Consider the following 27,941-nt stretch of genomic DNA (forward strand, 5'->3'; position numbering starts at 1 on the left):
TCCCTAAATTTGAACCTGTGACCTTTCAGTTAGCAAGTTCAGCAGCTCAGCCATTTTACCCACTGCGCCACAAAGCCTCAGGGGTCAAAAGCCTAAGATTGGACCAGGTTTGTACCTTGGCCATTCTAGGAGAAGGCAAGGTGTAGCCCTCCTGCACTTGGCCTGCAACTCCTATTAGCAGCAAACCATCACAGACACTGCTGGGAAGCTCCAGTCCAACAACTTGTAGAGGACCACATATTATCCACCCTGGTTTAGAAGAAAACCCATTTGCCATGGTCATCCATGAAAACAATGGCCTCCCAAAAGAAAGAATGAGGTCCAAGACACCACAAGGAACAAATTCTTAGACCAATCACTTTATTAAACATACAAAATTTAGTACAAACCAAGGTAAGTATTATAGAAAGCACCACAAAGGCAGGGGATTCAGAGAAGGGAGCAAACATGCTCCCCTATCCCATGTTAGAGAGGGCATTAATATGGCACCACAGAGCCAATGCACGCACACTTTATCAAAGAAAGGAAAAGGCCATAACTCCCCAAATTCACAGGAGTTAGGGACAAATCTTTTGGTGCCTCCATTAATCACATCTCCTCCTACCTCAGCCAAGGCCTCATGAAGTAGGGGACACAATTCAGGGTAAAAAAAACAAGTAATATTTTTAAATTAACAATCAAAGCAAAGCATTCTGTGGGGTTTTCCCCAACCAACATGGCCCTTAGTACAGATTGTGTAGTGCCAATATGATAGAGGGGTGTATTTCTTAGATGGCAATCCACAACATGAGATAACTACTTAGGGGTTTTCCTCAACCAACGTGGCACTTAGTACAGTATCATGTAGTGCCAACATGATAGAGGGGTGTATTTCTTAGATAGAAGTCCACAACAGGAGATAACTACTTCGACTCAGCCATAAGCCTGCTTCCATGGGAATTTTCCTTTGTCACCTTTGCCACCACTAGATGGGGCAGCGAGAGACCACAACAGAAGAGGTCCTCCAAATGTTTAAGTGCCAAGAACCTTCTTCATCTGTCCTAGAGTGTTTTGAGATCCACTGAAATATTACTGCCACCTACATTTGCAAGAGGGAAACTAAGTACATTTGCGAGAGCGAAACTAAGTACAGAGCATGTGGAAATCCACCAGAATTGTGTGTTTTTAATCATGGAAGCCACACCTCAAGAGACAACACAGACACCACATATCCTCCCTTATACATACAACACAGACACCACATATCCTTCCTCATACACATGAGTTGGAAGAAATGGTTGTGGCTCCAAACCATTTAAAGGCTGGTATGTCTATGTATAAGGGAGAATATTATGTTAATATGATATTGCCTCCTCAATTGGGCCAGGGAATCCATCTCTTGGAACATAGGTGAGTGAAGTGTAACTCTTCAGATGTTGCTGGATTGCAGCTCCCAGCATGTTTAACCATTTGCTATGCATATGGAGCTAGTGAGATTTTAAGAACATCTGAAGGGATGTCATTTGCATACTTGTCTTAGAGGGATATTCAATGGTTTCCAGGATCTCAAGGTTCTCTGCTCCTTCATTATCTTAGGAGGGATCTGGTGGGACATCATAACATGCTTGGATCACTGCTGCTCTTCCTGTCATTTTGGCCCCAGGTGAAAGCTAGAGATCAGGATTTCTATCTTGCCCCATCCCAACTCCATGAGACTTGAGGCTTTTGTCATCTTCCTTTGGAGTCTGACAACAGAAGCCATGGGCAGCCTTTCATGTTGGCACACAAGGACCAAGGATCTCTTGTCATCTCCATGGCATATTCTGCCAATGTTCTTCCACTGGGAAACAGGCTTGATGTAATTCACCACCAACAAACACTCAAGAGGATACTGTGATAGACTGGTGTCCTCTGGAAGTTTGGAAGGGGGTGGTTAGAGGAGAAAGAGAAACATGTGCTGTTCATCCCCAATCCAAGCCATTTCCTGGACTCAATTGACTTAATTTGCCAAAAAGAAGCACTATCACATTCTTTCCAGCTTCTCAAACCAAGATGTCTTGGCTAACCAGATCAGCAAAATCAACTTCTATAAGGACAAAACAACTTCTGCACCCCATTGCCTCCCAAAAGAGATGTCAGGTGTCAAACACCCACAATTTTTGCACTGATTAACATCTAACCCACTTAACAGCAAAAATAAAATTAGCTTTCACTGGTGAAAAAATACAGCGAGTTATGCAGAATGTATTGAAATAAAATAGTAAAGACCGACAGCCAAGAAAGTGGAGAGGAAAGATGACTATGAAAGGTGGTTATGAGGAAAGTGATGCTTGGACAGTTCAGGAGAGGCAAGATGCTGAAAGTGGAGGCAGTGTAATGCAAATCAAGATGACATTGGGATAAAATAAAACAATCTGAGTCAAGGTTAACCCAACACAGGCGGCCTGCAACCTTTAAGAAGAATAAAGTTTCAGGGGGAAATCAAGCAAGAATGAGGGGGGAGGGGGTAAAGTTATGCTCCAAGACCAAGTGGCAAGTGACTCTCAAGGAGCTGGTGTCTCTGCTCTTTGGGAAGCCTGAGAGTCTTGTGTGCATTTCAGCAACCGGACTCCGTGGAGAAGGACCCGCAGAAAAGGATCTCTCAACTTTCCTCTTCTGGCCCGGGTGCAGTCAGTCAACAGAGTCACAGACCTGTTCCACAGCAGCATTGAAAGCATGGGGCTGGTCGGCGTAGACATGGTGGGAGGCACCCGGAATAGCCTGAGGACAAAATATGAAAGCCAAGAATGAGCATTGGGTTTGGTATAGGTAAAAACCAGGCCTACTTAGTTCCAGTCGACACAGCTAGTAAAAAAAAACAATAACCTATATACTCTGAAGGCACCTGATCTCCTGTGATCTTGGAAACTAAGCAGAGCCTGTCCTGGTCAAAGCTTGAATTCGAGGCTGTCAATGAATACCATGTGCTGTAGGCTATACTTCAAGAAAAGGAACTAGCAAAACTACCTATACTTTGCCTGAAGCATACCATACACTTGGACAGGACCTAAAGAGGCCCACAAACACATCTGCGGGTGGGGAGTATTTTTTGGAGCATAAGTAAGCGAAACTGTGGGGAATAGAAAGTGATATACAGTAGAGTCTTGCTTATACAATATAAACAGGCCAGCAGAACATTGGATAAGCGAAAATGTTGGATAATAAGGGGGGACTAAGGAAAAGTCTATTAAGGGTCAAATTACGGTATGATTTTACAAATTAAGCACCAAAACATGTTTTACAACAAATTGACAGAAAAAGCAGTTCAATACACAGTAATGTTATATAGTAATTGCTGTACAGTGTTTTCTCGCTACTTAGCGGTTCGCTTTTCGTGGACTCACTGTTTCGTGGGTTTTTGCCTCCCAGTTGCCATTGCCCTGAGTGGAATTCTAATCCTGCCTCCTGGCAACAATGTTGTGTGGAAGGGAGAGAGACAGCCAATCAAGAGAGATTGTAAAAGCAGATAGTGAGCAAAGGAAAAAAGGTGCGCTGTGCCTTTAAATCTCTCCTCGCTTCTGCCTCACCTTCAGAATGCAATATACATATATGGTATTCCTACTTTGCGGATTTTCACTTTTCACAGGTGGTCCTAGAATGTAACACCAGCGATAAGTGAGGGAGCACTGTATTTACGAATTTAGAGTTCTTTCTCCCACCCTGGACGTTATTCCACGGATAAATATACACTCCACTTCCCTCACCTTCAACAAACCTCTGAAGATTTCATTAGCCACAGATGCAGGCAAAACTTCAGGAGAGAATGCTACTGGACCATGGCCCTATAGCCCATAAAACTCACAGCAACCCAATGTGTTGTTAATGGCAGGATTTTCCCAAGGCTTCAACTCCAACTGCTCCATTTTGCCACCCTCTGTTTCTGCCAAGAGCTTCTTCTCCATCAACTTTCTATCCCTTGATTCACTCTTCCAATTTTCTCTTGCATTAACATTCTTCTTTTTGTTCCCAGGCTGGGAGGGGCAAGACATGGCCAGTGCAGGCTGGACGCTGTGCCCAACAGGAAAAGTCTGTGCCAGCCGCTGCAGATTGCTGCCTAGAGAAACAGCTGTGGATCTGGGTAGGAGGCAGACTATGTTGGATAATGCAGAACGTTGAATGAGTGAAGATTGGCTAAGCGAGACTCTACTGTACCACTAGAAAATATTCACCACGGGATCACATGTGTAAAAACATACATAGTTCAATCTTTACAGCATGCAAACAGACAAGAGATAAGCAAAAAACAGAAACAGAAACGATGACCCACTCTGCTGTCCGTTCAGCCCACAGAAGTACTCCATAGAAATCCATGGATTCACTTTCCCACGAGCCCAAAAATATCCCCCACTCAGAAGTGTTTGTTTCCTCTCTAGGTCACAATTTTATGATATGATCGCAGCCAAAGTGCAGTTAAAATACAGAGGCTGTTGTTATCCATGATTTCAGCTATCAACGAAGGAGCTTGAAACGTATTCCCTACAGATACAAGGATTCTACTGTACTGATATTCAAAACCCATAAAAGCTAAACATTTGTTTTTTGTATTTAAAAAATAAGTGAGAATTTTGGAATGCTGCATTTTGTTCCAAGCATAGGATTCCATCACTGAACATACAATCTAAGAACAATGGGCACGCTTCACTTTGAATCTTTTGGCAAATGACTTACTATGTCACAAACATAGCTTTCTGGTCGCAGGTCCTTGACTTTCTCCCCAGTGCTGGTATCAATCCAGGAATTGGCACCGTAGATGAGGGTGATAGGCAAGTCACGGCGAACCAGGTGGATGCGCTCCAACATGGGACGTCGGGCCCAGCCAAACGCCTCTGTCATAGCTTTAAACCCTGCCTCGCCACTGTGGGAGAAAGGAGAAGACAGCACGGTTAAGGAGGATGAGGAAAGGGGTTCCTTTTCCAGAACACCCCATTCTCACAAACTCCACCGGAGTACTCTTGGAAGATGGCAGAACAGGACAGGCATTAAAACATATCTGGTGTACACTTTATACTTCTTCACAGCTGTGCAGGTTTTTTTTTATTATTAGGGTGTTTATTATGATTCTTTTCAATCCTGTAGGACTCAAAGTGTAGTGTAAAAAAAAACCACCAAAATTCAGCAAGTACATAGCAGACCTTTGGTATATGTTGGGCTGGGTACCTGGATCCATGATGCTCAAGTCCTATGCTATACAGTAAAATGGCACCCACTGTTTAAAATAGCAAACAGCTCTGAGTCCACTCCGAGTCTCTTCAGGGAGAGAGGGTGGTCTATATACAAATTTATTGTTGTTGTTGTTGTTTATTGTGTCAGAAGTGACTTGAGATAACTGCAAGTCGCTTCTGGTGTGAGATAATTGGCTGTCTGAAGAGATGTTGCACAGGGGACGATCAGATGTTTTACCATCCTGTGGGAGGCTTCTCTCATGTTCCCGCATGGGAAGCTGAAGCTGACAGATTGGAGCTCACCCCATCTTGCGATTTGAACCACCAACCTGCAGGTCAGCGATTCAGCCAGCACAAGGATTTAACTCATTATTATTATAACTCCTTATTATTTTTATGTTGTTATTATTATTCAAATGAGTGCGAGAGAGAACCTGGGGATCGGTAAATTGGTGGGAAGGAATGCCAGGGTATTCCCACACATCAGCTTAGTGCTCAGTGTGTGGCAAAATTTGTTTGCTTTTTGGATTTTTTTTAAAAAAACTATGTCTGGGCTGTAATGGGTTGGGTCCATAAAAACGGAACATGGATATGGAGGGCTGGCTGTACAAAGAAAGAAATGAGATAACTTAATTCTTCTAAAATGGTCGTGCTACTTGTTCAATTATGCTCTTAAATAAAAAAAAATAGTAGCACCACCATTTTTGAAGAATTAGGTTATCTCGTGTTTTTCTTCCCAAATGCACAAGGCAGTGGTGTACCTAGTATATTTGACACCTAGAGCAGATCATTTTTAACACCCCAAAGGAGAGAATGGAGGAGACCTGGATTGGGAATATAGTATTTCTGGTTTGGGGACAGGCGGGCTGGTTCTGATAGTACAGCAGCTGGGACAGAGTAGTGATATTCTCACCTGGGTGTTTGAGCATTGCAGTGGTAGATGTATTCCGAGATGGTATCGTCGTCAAAGAAATCGGCAAACTTCTGCTTAAAGTCTGGACGGAAGCGCTGCACCAGTCCAGGACCTAGAAAGGAAAACACAGCTGGTAGGCTGACTCCAAGTTGCAACCTATAGTCAAGCCTTTAAGCAACCTGCATCCCTCCAGGTGTTTGTAACTCCAACTTCCAGAAGTCCTAGCTATCTTGTTCAATGGTCAGGAATTTTGGGAGCTGCAGTCCAAAACACCTGGAGGGCCACAGGTTGTGCAGGCTTGCTTTAAGCCATGTGTGGACAATCAGGGAAAGCAAGGGGAGGCACACTAAATCATTCAGGATACCAAGACTACACTCTCCCTACCAAAAATTATTTTTGCTCCCCCGGCTCCCATTCCCACTCTAGGGAAAAGAAAACATTTCTGCTATGTGTGGGGTGATGTCTTGGGCTTTTTAAGGTCCAGAAGAGACAATATTTTTCACAAAAGAAATGAACCTGAAATTGCCTTCTGCTTGAGAAAAAACTCTTCCCCTGTACCCAAAAATGACCCTTGAGGATAGAGAAAATGCTCCCATCAGCCCCTAGAGTGCATCTGCAGGCAAAAATACATGTTTGTTCCTTTATTGATACTTGAAGAGTTACAGGCCCTACAAGCCACTATTTCTGCCTCATGCCCCCTCCTCCATCTCCAGTATATAAAAAAGGAGCATACAGATGAATCATTGGTTTAAAACAGTGGTTCCCAGCCTTTTTTTGACCAGGGACCACTTGACCAGGGACCACTTCAACCAGGGACCACTCTCCAACATTAGTATCAAAAGGGTTACAAATCATTTGTTGGTCAACTTTAGATAGTTTTCTGATTCAGAAAACTGCATTAGATAGACCACATCAGTTCTAAATTCTGATATAAAACATATGCCATCCAGTAGTCGCCATCTACTCACCTACAGTAAACCATATTATCATTATCTAGAGCTGATATGATCTTCCGTGGGTATGGGTAGTCAAACTGTTCCCCCCCCCCCCCCCCAACATCCCCATTGCCTTGGAACTATAAGAGTGTTTTGCGAGACCAGTCACTCTTGTTGCCACGTAGTTTCAAGGCAATGGTGTAATAATAGTGAGGCCGCAGACCATATTTTCGTTCTTGCAGACTACTAGTGGTCCACGGACCACAGGTTGGGAACCACTGATTTAAAAGAATTAGAAACAAGCTATCCTCAGAGGCCATTATAACAACTTTAGGTGGTATGTTGAGTTAGAACCGCTGATCCTTCAGTGTATTCCTCAGCACTTGTCCATTGTTTCTGCCAACTCACTCACCCCAGGGTCCAGCTGCCCGCAACACGGCCAGAGGATTCGACCGTCCCAGCACGGTCGCCACAGCCTTGACCCAGGTTGGAGGGGTACGGATCTGAGCTGGGTCTGTTGGTCGTGTGGGGAAGCCCCAGGGGTCTACGAGGATCAGATGTTTCACTCTGGATAGGAGAGATGGAAAAAACACTGTTGCAAACTACTCACAAATGCTACATGCAGGAATAACAACCTTCTAAAGTGGAGGCTTCCTTGATAGGCTAGTGTTCTACATGCAAGAAGGACTGTTAATCAATTAAATTGTCCTGGGGAACGTTCAGATATGAGACCTGTTATTTGCATTCTTGAGTAACACAATCCAGCAAAAACCAAGAAGTGCCATTTTTGAGTCTGTCAATCCTTCAAATGAGATGTAAGAAGGGCAGCTTCATACGAGAGCATTTAAAAATCATGAAAGACTCATCTTTTTTGAATTTGTTACTTTGAGTGGGGGAAGCATGCACGATGGGGGAAACATAGGTCTTCTTCTGTGGGCATTTAGAAGACCTACAAGCCACTCTAAACACCTTTGCAGAAGCATACAAGAAGCTTGGTCCCTCACTGAACACTGAGAAAACCAAAATGTTCTTCCAGGAGGCACCAGCCAATCCCTCTGCACTGCCAGAAATATAGCTTAATGGTGTAACATTAGAAAATGTTGACCATTTCCACTACCTTGGCAGCCATCTCTCCACAAAAATCAGCATCAACACTGAAATACAACATTGCCTGAGCTCTGCGAGTGCAGCATTCTTCCAAATAAAGCACAGTGTTTGAGGACTGGGACATCATCTGTAGGGAGGTTGTTTAAACATGGACTGTGTACAGACGTCACACTCAAGTTCTGGAATGAATCCAACAGTGTTATCTCTGAAAAATTCTACAAATCTCTTGGGAAGACAGGTGGACAAATGTTGGCTTGCTGGAAGAAGCAAAGTCCACCAGCATTGAAGCGATGCTCCGACACCATCAACTCCACTATTTAAGGCCACGTTGTCTGACTGCCCAATCACTGTCTCTCAAAGCAGTACTATACTCCCCAACTCAAAAATGGAAAACGTAATGTTGGTGGACAGGAAAAGAGAATTAAAGATGAGCTTAAAGTCAACCTTACAAACTGTGACATAAACCCCAAGAACTGGGAAGCCCTGGCCCTTGAGCATTCCAACTGGAGGTCAGCTGTGACCAGCAGTGTTGCAGAATTCGAAAAGGCACAAATGGAGGGCAAAAAGGGAGAAATGTGCCAAGAGGAAGGTGCATCAAGCCAACCTTGACCAGAACCGCCTTCCACAAGGAAACCGATGTTTTCACTGCTGGAGAATATGTGGGTCAAGAATAGGGCTCCACAGCCACCTATGAACCCATCACACTTGGGAGGACCATCATCCTCAGGCTATGAGGGATTTCCTAAGTAAGTAAGTCGCCTAAGTATGCACCATGAAGAAATATAAGAAAATATTTTACCCTGCTCCCTATCTGTTTATCTCAGTGTGAATTTTCATTACTTAGACCAAGATTTCAGGACTTAGAGGAGCAATCAAAATTAGGTATGAGACTCATTTGGCCCTTTAAATGTGGCTGGATTGCAATTCCCAGCATTCCGCAACTTCAGCGAAACTGGCTAGGACTGCTAGGACCTGCACTCCAAAAGTATCTGGAGAGCCACACAATTCCTGGCCCAAGCAAACTCCTGTCAATTGCATGGCACAATATCAAAAGCAAACTTTTCAGCCTCCAACCAGATGACAATAATGCATAGGAAAGCTAAATAGCATAACTTCACAAAACTAGATTATAGCTCCTAGAATGGCCACCCTTTCTGGGGGAGTCTGGGAGATATGATCTTAAAAAAACATTTTAAAGACTCTAGGAAAAGCTCATACACAGTTGTCACATTAGTATTACATTTAACAACGTGAATGTACCCTTGGGCATAGACTCACCTCTCTGGGTGCTGCAAGCTGTAGGAGGCAGCCAAGAAGCCCCCAAGGCTGTGGCCGAGCAGAATCATGTTGGGGATGCCCATCTCTTTACGCCAGGACTCAATGGAGCTGACAAACTCCTCCTCAGCCTCTTGGGCGTCACGGGAGAAGCGGGGTCGGGAGCTGCGTCCAAAGCCGAGGAGGTCAAAAGCGTGGACAGGACGATGCTTGCTTAGGTAATCTAAATTGAGGATCCAGAGCCCAATGCCTCCGCCAAAACCGTGTACCATCACCAGTGGAGTGCGTCCTTTGCCCCTTTCTGGAGAAAGGGACACTGTCCAGACCTTGGCCTGGTTGGGAAGGGACACATACCGGGTCACAAATCGGTTCTGGAGGCCTGAAAGAGAGAAGGAAAAGAGAGGTGAGAGCTCAGCACTCAAAGGCAAAAATCCCATGAGCCATAAGATTTGGATTTTCCATGAAGCAAGCCGTCTAAAGGGATTGTACTATCTATCTATGGTTCTGGCCCATCCACCCCTACATCTCACCTCGTAATCATCACCTCCTGCTCTCGCTCCCGTCAACAGCACAGATACGTCTGGCGGGTGACGAGAGACAGGGCCTTCTCGGCTGTGGCTCCCCACCTATGGAGCCACATAAGATCTGCTCCCTCCCTCCTGGCTTTTAGAAAAAAATTAAAATCATGGTTTTGGGACCAGGCCTTCGGGCAGTAATCATAATAATAATAATAATAATAATAATAGTCCCATCTCCCCAAGGGACTCGGTGCAGCTTACATGAGGCTAGGCTCACAACACATCAATAATAAAACAATAGCAACAATCAATAACAAAAACAGTTAAAATACATCTCATAAACAAAAATAAAATAAAATGAAGCAGTACAGTAACACAACAAGCATTTAAAACCTAAGCCTGGGCCAAATGTAAAATTTAAAAAATAATGCTGGGCATGAGCAAGGTAGGATATAACTGGGATGGAAATTTTTCAGAGGGGATAGGGCGTGCAAATCAATCAATCCTAAATCAATAATAAAGTGCATTTTTAGGGCATATTGCTGAGAAATTCATTATTCTGGAAAAGCACACTGGAACAACCACATTTTCAGGCTCCTCCTAAAAATTGCCAGAGTTGGGGCATCCCGGATGTCCTTGGGAAGTGAGTTCCAGAGTCGAGGGGCCACCACCGAGAAGGCCCTCTCCCTCGTCCCCACCAATTGCGCCTGCGATGGAGGTGGGAGCGTGGGCAGGGCCTCTCCAGATGATTGAAGAGTAAATGTGTGCAGCATTTCGGAAATACAATGACTGGAACGGCGATTTGACGGATGAGACTGTTTTATTCTTTTAATGATTGTTTTATTGCTTGTGGATGTACTGTTTTAACTTGATTTATGTCTAATTGCCGTGTATAATTATAATTTTTTGTACTGGCATTGAATTTTGCCATTACTTATGTGTAAACTTCTTTGAGTCCCCCTCGGGGTAAGAAAAGGGGTATGCAAATACTGTAAATAATAATAAAATAAATAAATATCTCCTGTGTGATACCAATTCAATGATAATTCACAAGGTTTCTCTTTTCACGCTGACAGCAATGAAAATTTGGGTTAAATTCATCATTGATTTTGCAGTTAATTGCTGTAGGGATGCTCTTATCTAATCTAAAATTATGTGACCAAGATTTTAGTACTCACATTGATCTTTAATGTATTAAAGTATTTAACTGTATTACAACATCTATATGCCCAGTGTTTTATGTAGTACTTCTGTCGTACTTCTATATCATAATTATTTCTTTATTAATGATCTATGTTTTAAGCTTTAATAAACTACTACCACAACTATCCAGTAGCATAATATTGAGTCTAACTGTTGTATCAATTAGAAAACAGCCCTTAATTATTTGATAGCAATTGTGCATATGTTTATTTTTTTTGTTCCATTATACTGTGTTTCCCTGAAAATAAGACACTGTCTTATATTTATTTTTCCTCAAGAAGACACACTATGGCTTATTTTCAGTGGATGTCTTATTTTTATTAAGTACTAGCTTGGGGACCCGGTGATACCCAGGTTATTTGTGTGCCAAGTGTGTTCCTGATCCCTCATTCGCAGGGGTCACAGTGGTCACGGGAAGCGAGTGGAGGTACTGCAAGTCCCATCATCCATGGCAACTTTGATCCAGATCCATTGTTGGTTTGGTTCACAGTGCTCTCTGGATGTAGGTAAACTACAGCTCCTATAAATCAAGGTCAATACCCCCTTATGCACTTACATGCCAAATGTGGTCCAGGTGCATTATCAAAGGGGGTCACAGTGCTCTGCCTTGATGCAGGGCGAACTACAACTTCCATCCTGTTGAGTCAGTCCCCCAAACCCCACCAGTGTGTTCAGTTGCTGTATGTATCCCTCCAAGCCTCAGCTTTTATCACAATGTCTTATTTTCAGGGTATGGCTCTTGCATTTCACTTTCTATGTATCCCTCCAAGCCTCAGCTTTTATCACAATGTCTTATTTTCAGAGTATGGCTTATATTACGCAAATGCTTAGAAATCCTGCTATGTCTTATTTTATGGGCATGTCTTATTTTCGGGGAAACACAGTAGTTACAATTCCAAAACAATCATGGTCAGCAGGACCACTTTGAAAGATTTTTGCCAGCATGCTTTGGCTCCCTTACCAAATGGAAGTATCTCTTCTAAGCTGTTGTGACAAGTGATTTTTGTTTGTTATTTTGGTGCCAAGCCGACTTGTGGTGACTCTGTTAATGAGAGAGTCCCAGGATCCTCAGTTATCTACAACTCTACTCAGGTTTTGCAGTTCACAGCCATGGCTTCAATCCATCTATAATGTGTTGTTCCTCTTTCCCTACTGCCTTCCTCTTTATCATCTTTTCTAATGACTCATGTCATCTCAAGTCTTTTTGCAAAAACCCCAAAGAGGCAAAAAGTCTGCATGCGATGATGGCAAAGCAACAAGGAGAGAACTGGCCTAGGGACCTCTTCACACTAGAGAATGAATCCACTTTAAATCTGGTTGCTTCCTCCTGCAGAATTGTGGGGTTTGTAGTTTAGGGAGGAGCCTTTAACAGCCTCACTAAACTACCAACCCAAGAATTCTGTCAGTACTTTGGTTTAAATGTGATGAAATATTGTTTGTAGTTTATTTATTTATTTATTTGCAGTATTTATATTCTACCCTTCTCACCCCGCAGGGTATTTAGGGCGGATTACAATGTACATATACATGGCAAACATTCATATATAGGCAGACACTCAGAGGCTATTTAACATTCCAGCTTCTGGCCACCAGGGGAGCTGTCGCTTCACTGTCCATTTGTGACACTAATGAAATACTTCCACATTCTTTGCATACTTGCTGGAGATTTTTATGGCCTCGTAAATTAGTTAACTTAGCCTCCCCACATTAGTGGTACCTAAATTTCCTACTTGACAGATGCAACTGACTTTCCGGTTGCAAAGGTCAACAACAAGCTACACAAATTGGTCAGAAGCTCACTCCGACCCAGGCTGTCTTCGAACTCGTGACCTTTCGGTCAATAGTAATCTCAATGCAGCTGACTCCCAGCCAGCTGCTCCACAGTCCCGGTGTGTGGTGTAGAAATGCAATGTGCAGGGTTAAATGCACAGAGCTATGATTAATGCCTAGAGCAGGGGTCCTCAAACTTTATAAACAGAGGGCCAGGTCACAGTCCCTCAAACTGTTGGAGGGCCAGATGACAATTTGAAAAAATCATGAATGATTTCCTATGCACACTGCACATATCATATTTATAGTGCAAAAAAAACACTTAAAACAACACAGTAATTAAAATGAAGAACAATTTTAACAAATATAAACTTATTAGTATTTCAATGGGAAGTGTGGACCTGCTTTTGGCTGATGAGAGAGGGTTGTTGTTGTTGTGTGCTTTCAAGTCATTTCAGACTTAGGTTGACCCTGAGTGAGGGCCAGGGAAATGACCTTGGAGGGCCGTATCTGGCCCCTGGGCCTTAGTTTGAGGACCCCTGGCCTAGAGTGTAACTTTGGACAGTTCCTGTTGTGTTGTGCATTTAAGAGACGAGATAAGAGCACATGTCCTTCTTCCAAGGATGAACAGCTAAGATAATAGATGTATGTGATTTTCCTCTTGTACTATAGTGTAAATAGCAATAAATCTAAGTGCCGCTCCAGGCTTTGGAGCTGACTGAAGGTAGCACGCTTCATTCATTTACTTTTGTACCTCTTAGCAGACGCTCTGAGATCAATAAACTGATAAATTCTGAAGGAGGAAGAAACCAGATTTAAAGTGGATTCATTCTCTAGAGTGATGAAGTAGTAAGAAAGGATTTGCAGATCTTGGGGGCAGCCACCAAAACTCCCTTCTCAAAACACTGTACTTACACTGCAGGATCCGAGTTTCTACATTCTTGAGGTGCGACATGGAGGTAGGACTCCAGGCAGGGAGCCAGCCCCCTAACCAACCTTGGGACCTACGGAAAAGAGAAGAGATGGTTGAGGTTAAGGAGAGAATGGAGACAAATACCAGGGAAGGAAAATGAATAGGGAAAAATCCACAAGGTATTAAGATAGTAATAGGAAATTACCCTATGTATTTGAATATAAACCGACCCAAATATAAGCCGAGGCACCTAATTTTACCACAAAAAATTGGAAAAACAGAGTGACTTGAGTATAAGCCGAGGGTGGGAAATGCAGCAGCTACTGGTATATTTCAAAATAAAAATAGATACCAATAAAATTACATTAATTGAGGCATCAACAGATCGAATGTATTTGAATATTTACAAAAAACTGTAATTTAAGATGAGACTGTCCAACTCTGATTAAACCATTATTCTAACCTTCTTCAATGTAAATGTGCTTACGTATCCTTCCAGTAATAATGAGAGTAAAATGATAAATGTAAGAAAATAATAATAATATATATATATATATATATATATATATATATATATTATCGTGTCAGGAGCAACTTGAGAAACTACAAGTCGCTTCTGGTGTGAGAGAATTGGCCATCTGCAAGGACATTGTTCAGGGGACGCCTGGATGACTTTTGATGTTTTTATCATCTTTTTTGAAGGCTTCTCTCATGTTCCCGCATGAAGTGCTGGACCGTTAGAGGGAGCTCATCTGCCTCTCCCCGGATTTGAACCTGCGACTTCTCAGTCTTCAGTCCTGCTGGCACAGGGGTTTAACCCACTGTGCCACTGGGGGCTCCTTATAATAATAATAGAGTAAAATAATGGAAATATAATAGCAGTAATAATACAGCAAAATAATAAATGTAATAATAATAGAGTAAAATAATTAAAGTAATAATAAAAATAGAGTAAAATAATAAATGCGATAATAACAATAATAAAAAGAGTAAAATAATAAATGTATTACTAATAATAAATGGAATAAAATAATGTAAATGTAATAAAAACAATAATATTTACAGAGTAAAATAATAAATAACTTTGACTCAGTTGGGGACAACTGCCACTTGGTATAAGCCGAGGGGGGGGGGGCTTTTTCAGCCTAAAAAAGGGGCTGGAAAACTCAGCTTATACTCGAGTATATATGGCAATAGGAAATTATATTCTATTTTAAGCTTTGGAAACTCTGGGATATATTGAAGCTGACATGATATGAAATAGCAGGGAAACAACCTTGAACAGTTAGTGTTTGTGATTACCAGATATTATGTCCTGTGTAATTTCCACAAATCAACTCCATGTGAGAACGTATCCCCTATAGATACAGAGGTCATACTGTATTTTATTCATTTATATTCTGCCTTTTCACCAATAATGGGGTTCACAATGGCTTACAGCTTGTTAAAAACTAAATGAAAATATCAGCTAAAATATTAAAAAGTTATTTTAGGGAACAAGTACACTGAATAATTCAAAGTCTATGGAATAATATGTTATTTATGTGCACTTCGATTCCCATCAGTGAGAAAATATGGTGCAAAAGGCTTAATAATATCACCAGGGGATATCCTTAGGCCTTAGGTTTTAACCTAAGTGGTACAATCTTAAATTGGAAATCATATTAACATCTCTGCTTTACATGGGGATCACAGACCATTTGAAAAACAGAAGGGGCCCTGCAGAGGCATGGCAGATGCATTTCACTACAAGCATACAGAGAGGGAAAGTTCCCCATTCTGAGTCTCACAATATACAACTTTTGTAACCGCCCAGAGAACAAATCGGTTCACCAAATGACCAACTCTGATGATGCCACCCACTTTTTAGACAATATGAAAGAACTGTCCTTCTGAAAAACAACTGCAAATGCAATGCAAGCACATGAAACACCTACTGCACTAAACTCAGTAAAACTTCCTTCTGGTAAATGTGCTGAGGAATGTCTCCAACGGGTATATTTTAAAGCCCATCAACTATCAGTACCATTAAGGTAGGAGGTCAAAACCTGGAGGCTACAGTCAGACTCCTTTTGTCCTGAACTTTGCCCCACCATGCTTTTTTCATCAAGCAGTTCTGCACTGATTCCACCCAGTATATATTGCGAGAAGTAAAGAAAAATCAATTTCAAAACACCATTCTGCATAGATTGTTGAGAAAGAGGAAATGGAGACAAGGGTCATTCAACTCTGTGTTGGTGCAATAAGATCACTTCTGGAGGATGTATGCAATGTAAAGCATGAAAGAGAGAGACCTTCAAAGTATCAAGTTACAAACAGCAATTAATTCATTTTTAATTACTAAAGCTAACAAGTGTATTTTCATGGTCCTTTCTTTTATCTATGTGTTTCAACTGTATTTTAATCTATTTTTTCATTAATACGTGCATTTTATAGCCCTTCGTTTTACCTACATTGTACCCCATTTTGAGCTATGAGGAGAGGCAAGTAACAAATACTATTGGGAATTGGATTGGATCATGACCTGTTAAGATCACAACCCATTGGGGTATAGATTATGAACTGTTAGGATCACAACCTAATCGGAGTAGTAGAGTTGGATGATCGCTTCCTCCAACAAATACAGGTGTATTATTATTATTATTATTATTATTATTGACACAAAAACTTAGTATGTCACAGCAAACGAGATATATATGCTGAATTTTGTATCACAAAATCACAAGTTGAGCACCTCCCAAGCGTTTAGGCCTGTGTGATTATTATTATTATTATTATTATTATTATTATTATTATGACTATAGTGGACTATAGGGGCCACAGTGGCACAGCGGGTTAAACTGCTGAATTGCTAAACTTGTTGACTTGAAAGTCAGTGGTTAGAATCCATGGGACAGGGTGAGCTCCCATTGATAGCCCCAGCTTCTGCCAACATAGCAGTATAAAAACATGCAAATGTGTATAGATCAATAGGTACCGCTCCGGCAGGAAGATAATGTCATTCCCAAAAAAAACCCCCTACAACAACCCAATAACGGCATTCCATGCAGTCATACCAGCCACATGACCTAGGAGGTATCTATGAAGTAGAAATTGCATGTATTGTTATGAAAACAACCTCCAAGAATCTTCAGGGCAGTATGGAGATTTAAACCCAAACCTCCTCAGTCTCAGTATAATATGGAAACCTATGAGAACATACCCTCCAAGTCCACAAAACTGGATTAATGAATGCATGGGGAAGGCATAGCCTTTTATAAACTGCTGGATTAGAACTCCTATTATCCCTCACTATACTCCCTGGAACTGCTGGGAACTGTAATCTGACAAATCCTGGAGAGCTACACACTCTCAACTTTTGGATAGCAGAGATAACAAAACAGACATACTTTGAACATATTGTAATGAGTATTATTTTTTTGGTATCAAAGGGTGCACCAACACTAGGATTAATGAAGTTTGACACTTCCTTAACTGCCATAGCTCAATGCTATGGAGTAATTGGAGTTGTAGTTATACAAGGTCTTGAGTTTTTCCTGCCAAAGAGTGATGGTGCATCACCAAACTGCTACTCCCCTGATTCTATAACATTGAGTCAAGGCAGTTAAAGTGGTTTCAAGCTTCATTAATTATACAGTGTCCATGAACTGACAATTCTAGCAATGTCCCTTATTTTTCTCTTGCTCTCCTGGCAATTATCAAGGCCAATAATGATGATGATACCAATGCCGCAACAGTAGGCGTTTCCTCATTAGAACATGGAAAAATTACTTTTTAGGCTACAATGCCCAGAATCCTGCAGCCAGCATGGACAGTGACCTAAGTGGCTTGAAGATTTGAGTCCAAAAAGCAACTTTTCCAAGGTCTAGACCAGCATTTCTCAACCTGGGGGTCAGGACCCCTGGGGGTTTCAGAGGGGTCGCCAAAGACCATCAGAAAACATGTATTTCTGATGGTTTTAGGAACCCCTTTGGCAGAGAAGGTTGAAGATCTCCCTGCCTATCCTTCTCTTCCTTTTTTGGAAACAGAGGAGAAATACTCCCACCAAAAGCCCTCCCCCTGCTGTGATTGGTCAGCTTCTCAACCAAGGTCGAGGGCTACTTCTGAAACTTCAAGCGGGGAAGGGGAGAGCAGGCGTGTTCGGTGCATGGCAGCGTGGTGAACATGTTTGGGCAAAGGAGAGCATGTGAGGCTGGAGGGAGGCTCACATCAGCAAGTCTCTTCAAAGTATAAGTGTTCTGTGTGAGAAGTTTGACCCAATTCCATTGTTGGTGGGGTTCAGAATGCTCCTTGATTGTAGGTGAACTATAAATCCCAGCAACTACAACTCCCAAATGTCAAGATCTATTTTTCCAAAACTCCACCAGTGTTCACATTTGGGCATATTGAATATTTATGCCAAGTTTGGTCCAGATCTATCATTGTTTGTGTCCACAATGCTCTCTGGGTGTAGGTGAACTACAACTCCAAAACTCAAGGCCAATGCCCACCAAACCCTTCCAGTATTTTCTGTTGGTCATGGGAGTTCTGTGTGCCAAGTTTGGTTCAATTCCATTATTAGTGGAGTTCAAAATGCTCTTTGTTTGTGGATTAACTACAAATCCCAGCAACTACAACTCCCAAATGACAAAATCAACCCCCTCCCAAACCCCACCAGTATTCAAATTTGGGCATATGGCGTATTTTTGCCAAATTTGGTCCAGTGAATGAAAATACATCCTGCATATCAAATATTTACATTATGATTCATAACAGTAGCAAAATTTCAGTTATGAAGTAGCAACGAAAATAATGTTATGGTTGGGGGTCACCACAACACGAGGAACTGTATTAAGGGGTCGCGGCATTTGGAAGGTTGACAAACACAGGCCTAGATAATATCCTTCTCACGTATCCTAAGTTAGGTTAACAAGTCTGAAAACTGGAACGAGCACCTATAACTTTAATGGGTGTTATTGTCGAAGGCTTTCATGGCCGGAATCACTCAGTTCTTGTGGGTTTTTTCGGGCTATATGGCCATGTTCTAGAGGCATTTCTCCTGACGTTTCGCCTGCATCTATGGCAGGCTTCCTCAGAGGTCTGCTGGAGCTGGGAAAAAGGGGGTTTATATATCTGTGGACTGACCAGGGTGAGACAAAAGGCTTTTGTAAGTTGGGCTAGGTGTGAATCTTTTCAACTGACCACCTTGATTAGCGCCCAAACAAGAATCCAGGAACATGAAAGGCACTGCAGACTACTCCAACCAGAGAAGTCAGCCATAGCAGAGCACCTGATGAACCAACCTGGACACAGCATTTTATTTGAGAACACAAAAATGCTGGACCACTCTCACAACCACCATGTCAGACTACACAGAGAAGCCATTGAAATCCACAAACATGTGGACAATTTCAACAGAAAGGAAGAAACCATGAAAATGAACAAAATCTGGCTACCAGTATTAAAAAATTCTAAAATTAAAACAGCAGAGAGAAAAACAGGCAGGGACATCTAAGCACCTTTCATTAAGAGTTTGCTCCAGGCACAGTCAGCCCATTGTATGCTAATCAAGGTGGTCAGTTGAAAAGATTCACACCTAGCCCAACTTACAAAAGCCTTTTGTCTCACCCTGGTCATTCCACAGATATATAAACCCCTTTTTTCCCAGCTCCAGCAGACCTCACCCTCTGAGGAAGCCTGCCATAGATGCAGGTGAAACATCAGGAGAAATGCCTCTAGAACATGGCCATATAGCCCGAAAAAACCCACAAGAACTGAGTTTAATGGGTGTGTTAAAAGAGGGGAATTCTGCAAGTGTTACTTGTCACACAACCATAAAAACTTTCAAAACCAGCTATCCAAAGTAGAAGTGTCATTAAATAATACCATTTAAAGGGAGTAGACTAATAAGGGGCAAAAGTCATCAGTGCGTGGACGGAATGCAACTGGTGTCACTTGACACGAAACCAGGTAACAAGCAACGCCTGCTGAATTTCATTCTTCTGACACACCTACATATTAAAGGTAAAGGAGCCCTGTCCAGTTTTCAGTATGGAACCAGACTCAAAGGTTGTCTTCAAAGGTCCTACATCAAAACTCTTTTCTTTTGAGTCTCATCTGAAATCTGCAGAGCTGGGAACTCAGGCTCTTTTGGCATCCAAAACCCAAGTCAAGAAACTTGATTAAATTGTTAATTTGCCGCTGCACAGCTTGAGCCAGCAAGGACAATTCTCTTCCTCTCTCTGGACATTGGCAACTGTTAGAATGGAAAGATATCAAGCAAGGACAAGGCAGAACAAGGCTGCATTGTTAGGAATCTGTGACAGTGGCAGAGGGAAATTTTCCCCGAGTCATTGCCAATTCTGCTGATTCATTCTGACTCCCAGTCCATTCATGCACTTTGACACTATTACTGTATATCTGCCATGGCTCAATGCTATGGACTCCTGGGAGCTGCAGTTTCATGGGACACCATCACTCTTGAGGAGAGAAGGCAACAGACTGGTCCAATGAGCAGCAGCCAGGATGTTAACTGGGGCCCCTTACAGAGAGAGGTCAACCCTCCTGTTCAAGGAGCTCCACTGGCTGCCGTTTATTTTCCGAGCCCAATTCCAGGTGCAGGTGCTTACCTACAAAGCCCTGAATAGTTTGGGACCATCCTACCTGCGTGACCGCATCTCCGTCTACAAACCCACGCGTTCACTTCAGTCATCTGGAGAGGCCCTGCTTGTGATCCCGCCTGCGTCGCAAGCGCGTTTGGTGGGGACACGAGACAGGGCCTTTTCTGTAGTGGCCCCCTGACTCTGGAACACCCTCCCCAAAGATCTTAGACAGGCCCCCACACTGGCAGTCTTCAGAAAGAACTTGAAGACCTGGCTGTTCCAATGTGCCTTCCCAGATTAGGAAATCTCCAACATCAAGTCCCATAAGCACTTTATTAGAACTAAGATTGCTGCACATCGCACACTGCACTTGCCCTATAAGCCTTATATACCACCTGTCACATCAGCACTTTTAATTCTGTACCCATTACTCTGGCCCGGCCCAGCTTTATTGGGACTTAGTGTATTGTATATTGCTTGTTGTTTATATTGCTTTAATTGTTTTTAATTTGCCTTAGATTTTGCATTGTTTATATTGTGTGTTGAGGCCTTGGCCTTTGTAAGCCGCATCGAGTCCTTCAAGATATGCTAGCGGGATACAAATAAAGTTTAATAATAATAATAATAATGACTGATTCCATAGCACTAAACCATAGCAGGTAAAGTGGTGCCAAACTGCATTAATTTTACAGTGTAGGTGCACCTTCAGAGATCTTTCATCCAGTTCCATATTGTCTCCTTATTGTCATCAGTTGGGGATCCCTTCCCCCAGCACCAACTGCTGCTTTGGGCCAGAGTGAAGAGAGGGGGGGCCAGGAAGACAGTTCCACCTTGTCTCCTGTGCTATGCTAATAATATAATATAATATAATATAATATAATATAATATAATATTTATAATATTATAATGCAATGCAATATAATACTAACAATAATGACATTATAATTATATATTTATATTACATGTAATATTACTAATAAAATTACAATATAATGGTATAGTATAATATAGTAATATTTAATACTAATATTGTACTATACTAATCTATATAAATAAAATGTAATGTTCGTTTGTTGGATTAACAGAACTCAAAAACCACTGGACAAATTGACACCAAATTTGGACACAAGACACCTAACAACCCAATGTATGTCCTTCACTAAAACTAAATTGATTTTGTCATTTGGGAGTTGTAGTTGCTGGGATTTATCGTTCACCTACAATCAAAGAGCATTCTGAACTCCACCAATGATGGAATCGAACCAAACTTGGCACACAGTTCTCCCATGACCAACAGAAAATACTGGAAGGGTTTGGTGGGCAGTGTCCTTTGGTTTTGGAGTTGTAGTTCACCTACATCCAGAGATCACTGTGGACTCAAACAATGATGGATCTGGACCAAACTCTACACGAATTCTCAATATGCCCAAATGTGAACACTGGAGGAGTTTGGGGAAAATAGAATATTGACATTTGGGAGTTGTAGTTGCTGGGATTTATAGTTCACCTATAATCACAGAGCATTCTGAAGCCCACCAATGATAGAATTGGGCCAAACCTCCCACACAAAATCCCCATGTGGGCCACAGCAACGCGTGGCAGGGGACGGCTAGTATTACAATATAATGGTATAGCACAATATAGTAATATTTAATGTATGTATATATATCTTGTAAGCCACTCTGAGTCCCCTTGGGGTGAGAAAGGCGGCATATAAATGTTGTAAATAAATAAATAAATTGAAATCAACATATTGTCAAAGCTTTCATGGCCAGAATCACTGGGTTATTGAAGGTTTTTTTGGGCTATATGACCATGTTCTAGAAGCATTCTCTCCTGACGTTTTTTCTGCATCTGTGGCAAGCATCCTCAGAGGTTGTGAGGTTTGTGGAAACCCAATTTTCCTAGTTTCCACAAACTTCACAACCTCTGAGGATGCTTGCCACAGATGCAGGCAAAACGTCAGGAGAGAATGCTACAGTGATTCTCAAACTGGGGACCCCAGATATTTTTGGCCTACAACTCCCAGAAATCCCAGACAGTTTACCAGCTGTTAGGGTTTCTGGGAGTTGAAGACCAAAACATCTGGGGACCCCAGGTTGAGAATCACTGTTCTAGAACATGGCCATACAGTCTGAAAAACCTACAACAACCCGGAAGTCAACTTGATGCCAAACAACAACACCAATGTAAACTTAACAAAGCATTCCTTGAGGTCTGGAATGGCAAATTCTAAGCGATCTACATTCCCACCCAGGAGTGCAAGATGAATATCTCTGTTATTAAATGATGGGGAAATTGCTTGTTCATGTCCAAAACTCACTCGTTGCACACAACAATATTAACAAGACAAAGCATGTCTTAATTGGCTGAATGAATGCTTGGGCCATAATTCTTCCTCTTTTACCCTCTTTTAGCCTGCCTCTCTGACACTTCCCACTCCTTATTTCTCCTCGCAATACCCAGTTTTAATCTCTGATCTCCTTTTCTAGGCTGTACTCCACCCTGCCCACTGGACTTGGCCTCTGTCCAGCATTCCCTGCTTTAAGAGCTGGATTTAACTCGTGCCTCCATGGATTTCAATCTTCTCTTTCTATCCTTCCCTTCCCCACACAAGCTTGTTGACAGACCAAGCCAAGCCATTTTCCCAGCATGCGTTCTAGCCAAACTTTGGCACAGTCCCAACCTGAGTCCCTAGATACATCTACACTGTAAATTAATGGCTCAATACTACAGAACCTTGGAAATTTTTGTTTTCCGAGGTCTATATAGCCTTTTCCGAGGTCTATATAGCCAAAGAGTGCCGGTGCCCTACCAAACTCCATACTCGTACAAATTTAACCACCATTTGGATGATTTGGGAGCATTTTAAATTGCAAATAAATAATACTAAATCTGTACTCCAAAATCCAAATTTGTTTACATGGTATAAAATCACGCCCAGGCTATATATCAGGCATGGGCAAACTACTGGCTGTTGGGAATTGTGTGAGCTGGAGTCCAAAACACCTGGAGAGCCGAAGTTTACCCATGTCTGAGATAGATAGATAGATAGATAGATAGATAGATAGATAGATAGATAGATATAAATAATATGTGTAAAAAAGGTAAAGGTAGTCCCTTGACATTAAGTCCAGTCATGTCCGACTCTGGGGTGTGGTGCTCATCTCCATTTCTAAGCCGAAGAGCCGGCGTTGTCCATAGACACCTCCAAGGTCATGTGGCCGGCATGACTGCATGGAGCGCCGTTATAATAATATGTGTATATGAAACATAAATTACTTTCATGTTCAGATTTGGATCCCATCTCCAAGAAATCTCATAATGTACCTAGTCAATTTTAAACTACAAATTTATATTCACATTTGATTGGTGCAAACAATGATTGTGTGTTTTAATCTATGTTATATGTTTTAATAGGTATATTAAATATTTTAATATGGTATATGTTAATAGGAGCCCTCGGTGGCACAGTGGGTTAAACCGCTGAGCTGCTGAACTTTCTAACTGAAAAGGTCATCGATTTGAATCTGGGGAGCAGGGTGAGCTCCTGCTGTTAGCCCCAGCTTCTGCCAAACTAACAGTTTGAAAACATGTAAATAAAAATGTAATCTTTGTCTGTGGGATTAACAGAACTCAAAAACCACTGGGGGGAAACATGCAAATGTAAGTAGATCAATAGGTATCACTCAGGTGGGAAGGTAACGTCACTCCATGCAGTCATGCCAGCCACATGACCTTGGAGGTGTCTAAGGCTAACACCAGCTCTTTGGCTTAGAAATGGCACCAACCCCCAGAGTCGGACACAACCGGACTTAATGTCAGAGGAAAATCTTTACCTTTACTATATATTATTTTATTATACTATATTATTATACCACAATATGGAGCCCCTGGTGGCGCAATGGGTTAAACCCTTGTGTCAGCAGGACTGAAGACTGACAGGTCGGAGATTCGAATCCGGGGAGAGTGTGGATGAGCTCCCTCTGTCAGCTCCAGCTCCTCATTTTGGGGACATGAGAGAAGCTTCCCATAAGGATGGTAAAATATCAAAAACGTCCCCTGGGCGACGTCCTTGCAGACGGCCAGTTCTCTCACACCAGAAGCAACTTGCAGTTTCTCAAGTCACTCCTGACATGAAAAAAAACCCCACAATATATATAATACACTATGACTACATTATACTATTATTATATAATATATTGTACCATATCACAGCACAGTCTGGCTTTAGGCCGGGACATGGTACCGAGACAGCCTTGGTCGCCTTAGTGGATGATCTGCGCCGGGAGCTCGACAGGGGGAGTGTGTCCCTGTTGGTGCTGCTGGACCTCTCAGCGGCCTTCGATACCGTCGACCACGGTATCCTTCTGGGACGCCTCGCAGGGATGGGTCTTGGAGGTACTGTTTTGCAGTGGCTCCGGTCATTCCTGGAGGGTCGATCCCAGAAGGTGTTGTTGGGGGACACCTGTTCAACCCCACAACCATTGTCTTGTGGGGTTCCTCAGGGCTCAATATTATCTCCCATGTTGTTTAACATCTACATGAAGCCGCTGGGGGAGATCATCCGGAGTTTCGGGGTACGGTGTCATCTGTACGCGGATGATGTCCAACTCTGTCACTCCTTCCCACCTGCTACTAAGGAGGCTGTCCAGGTCCTGAACCGGTGCTTGGCCGCTGTGACGGTCTGGATGAGGGCGAACAAATTGAAATTGAATCCAGACAAGACAGAGGTACTCCTGGTCAGTCGCAAGGCCGAACAGGGCATAGGGTTACAGCCTGTGTTGGATGGGGCCGCACTCCCCCTGAAGACGCAGGTTCGCAGCTTGGGTGTGACCCTGGACTCATCGCTGAGCCTGGAACCCCAGGTTTCGGCGGTGACCAGGGGAGCATTTGCACAGCTAAAGCTTGTGCGCCAGCTGCGCCCGTACCTTGGGAAGTCTGACTTGGCCACGGTAGTCCACGCTCTGGTTACATCCCGTTTAGACTACTGCAACGCTCTCTACGTGGGGTTGCCTTTGAAGACAGCTCGGAAGCTCCAACTAGTCCAACGCTCGGCAGCCATGATTTTAACAGGAGCGGAGCGCAGGGAGCATACAACCCCCCTGTTGCGCCAACTCCACTGGCTACCGATCTGCTACCGGGCTGAATTCAAAGTGCTGGCGTTGGCCTTTAAAGCCCTAAACGGTTCCGGCCCAAGCTACCTATCTGACTGCATCTCTGCCTATGAACCCACCAGGACTTTGAGATCTTCCGGGGAGACCCTGCTCTCGATCCCGCCTGCTTCTCAAGCTCGGCTGGCGGGGACGAGAGATAGGGCCTTCTCGGTGGTGGCTCCTCGGCTGTGGAACGCCCTTCCTGCGGACATTAGACTGGCACCATCTCTAATGGTATTCCGCAAAAAGGTGAAGACCTGGATGTTTGTGCAGGCGTTTGAGTAATTTAGTGCAATCTGGTAATGGAACATAGGAATGGAACAATGGACGACGAACCTGGACTACGCTTGGATGATGAGAAGATTGGGTACGGTTGTTTTTTGTAATAATTGTGCATTGTAATTGCTTATTGGTAATTTATGGATAATGTGTTAAGTCAATTGTTATATGTTGTATGGAACCACTGCTGTTTCTACTGTTTTTACTGTTTGTGAACCGCTGTGAGTCGCCTTCGGGCTTGAGATACAGCGGTATATAAGCAAAGTAAATAATAATAATAATAATAATAATATCAAGTCAATACAGAGTTTATGGTTTGGCAAAGTTTGGGTATTGTATTAATTAGGACTATTATAGATAGTAACTCTCGAGCAATCAGAAACTACATTGATCCAGCATCTAATAATAATAATAATAATAATAATAATAAACTTTGGATTGTTGTAAGTTTTTTTGGGCTATATGGCCATGTTCTAGAGCAGTGGTTCTCAACCTGGGGTCCCCAGATGTTTTTGACCTACAACTCCCAGAAATCCCAGCCAGTTTACCAGATGTTAGGATTTCTGGGAGTTGACGGCCAAAAACCTGGGGACCCCAGGTTGAGAACCACTGTTCTAGAGGCATTCTCTCCTGAAGTTTCACCTGCATCTATGGCAAGCATCCTCAGAGGCAGGCTACCTCTGAAGATGCTTGCCATAGATGCAGGCGAAATGTCAGGAGAGAATGCCTCTAGAACATGGTCATATAGCCCGAAAAAAAATTACAACAACCCAGTGATTCCGGTCATGAAAGACTTTGACAAAATAAACTTTATTTATACCCCACCACCATCTCCCCAAAGGGGACTCAGGGCAGCCAACATGAGGCCAAGCCCAAAAATACAATACAGCAAACAAAATGCAAACAATTACATACAGTAGCAAAATAAAATAAATAAAGTAAATTAACACATTATAAAATCAAACAGAATGGGCAGGCCAAATGAACGAGGTAAAATGATAAAACCCTGGATGAGGTAGGAAAGAAAATATATAATTGAGGGGAGCCCAAAAAGAATAAACAATAACAAATATAAATAAAAAGAATAATCTACTAATTCCCATGGGTGTCTGCTTGTCAACTGAGAGTCATAGAATCATAGAATCAAAGAGTTGGAAGAGACCTCATGGGCCATCCAGTCCAACCCCTGCCAAGAAGCACGAACATTACACTCAAATCACCCCTGACAGATGGCCATCCAGCCCCTGTTTAAAAGCTTCCAAAGAAGGAGCCTCCACCACACTCCAGGGCAGAGAGTTCCACTGCTGAACGGCTCTCACAGTCAGGAAGTTCTTTCTCATGTTCAGATGGAATCTCCTCTCTTGTAGTTTGAAGCCGTTGTTCTGCGTCTTAGTCTCCAAGGAAGCAGAACACAAGCTTGCTCCCTCCTCCTCCCTGTGGCTTCCTCTCACATATGTATACATGGCTATTATATCTCCTCTCAGCCTTCTCTTCTTCAGGCTAAACATGCCCAGCTCCTTAAGCCGCTCCTCATAGGGCTTGTTCTCCAGACCCTTGATCATTTTAGTCGCCCTCCTGTATTGTGTCAACTGTATTGTGTAGATATATACAAATTCCAAATCATTATGTACTTCTATGCAAACTCAAAAAGACTGCTAACACCAAGCACTTTGCTTAAGGGATACTCCACTTGTACTCCACTGATTCAGCTAACAAACTTTGTTTCCCCCCTCATCCATGGCCCCTTCCCTTTCCCTTTAGGCAGGAAAGAGCTAAGAGGAGAAGAACAACACATCAATCCAAACATAACTCTCTTTTCGAGCCCGAACCCGGAAACTCACGCCTGCTCAAGGTCTTCCTCCATGGCTCCTCAAGAAGGAATACATCACAACAGCTGTTTGGGAAAGGCGGGGTTAGAAGAGGAAAGGGGCGGGGTTAGAACGCGGGGGCGGGGCGGAGCTGCCGGGAAAGGGGCGGGGCCCGCATTTTATGAATTGGGGGAGGCTGGGCTGGGAAAGGCCGGTTGTGTAACCTTCCTGCGGGGTTACATAAGGGGAGAGGAGGAGGGGCGGAGAAAGGGAGGGAACCTCCGAAAGAGAGAGAGGGCCTCC

General features: G+C 42.8%; 1 protein-coding gene across 1 annotated transcript; it reads right to left on the reverse strand.

Moving 5' to 3' along the window:
- Positions 1 to 343: 343 nt before the first annotated feature.
- Positions 344 to 27,880, reverse strand: ABHD4 (abhydrolase domain containing 4, N-acyl phospholipase B). Its single transcript, XM_060780057.2, has 7 exons — positions 27,672 to 27,880; positions 13,817 to 13,905; positions 9,414 to 9,789; positions 7,441 to 7,595; positions 6,094 to 6,205; positions 4,687 to 4,873; positions 344 to 2,739 (listed from the first exon to the last, which is right to left on the reverse strand). Exons 1-7 carry the CDS (start codon positions 27,692 to 27,694, stop codon positions 2,650 to 2,652), a joined length of 1,032 nt encoding a protein of 343 aa, XP_060636040.2. The 5' UTR covers positions 27,695 to 27,880; the 3' UTR covers positions 344 to 2,649.
- Between the last annotated feature and the right edge of the window lie 61 nt (positions 27,881 to 27,941).

The sequence above is a fragment of the Anolis sagrei genome, chromosome 6 (genome assembly GCF_037176765.1).
Source record: "Anolis sagrei isolate rAnoSag1 chromosome 6, rAnoSag1.mat, whole genome shotgun sequence".
Taxonomy (NCBI): domain Eukaryota; kingdom Metazoa; phylum Chordata; class Lepidosauria; order Squamata; family Dactyloidae; genus Anolis; species Anolis sagrei.

Excerpts from the sequence above, each read along its gene's own strand:
- ABHD4 (XM_060780057.2), bottom strand. The coding sequence starts at position 27,694 with ATGGAGGAAGACCTTGAGCAGGC. Across the intron at positions 9,790-13,816 it reads AGAAACTCGGATCCTGCAGT|GCCTCCAGAACCGATTTGTG; the intron begins GTAAGTACAGTG and ends TCTCTCTTTCAG. Across the intron at positions 6,206-7,440 it reads GCGGGCAGCTGGACCCTGGG|GTCCTGGACTGGTGCAGCGC; the intron begins GTGAGTGAGTTG and ends TTTCCTTTCTAG.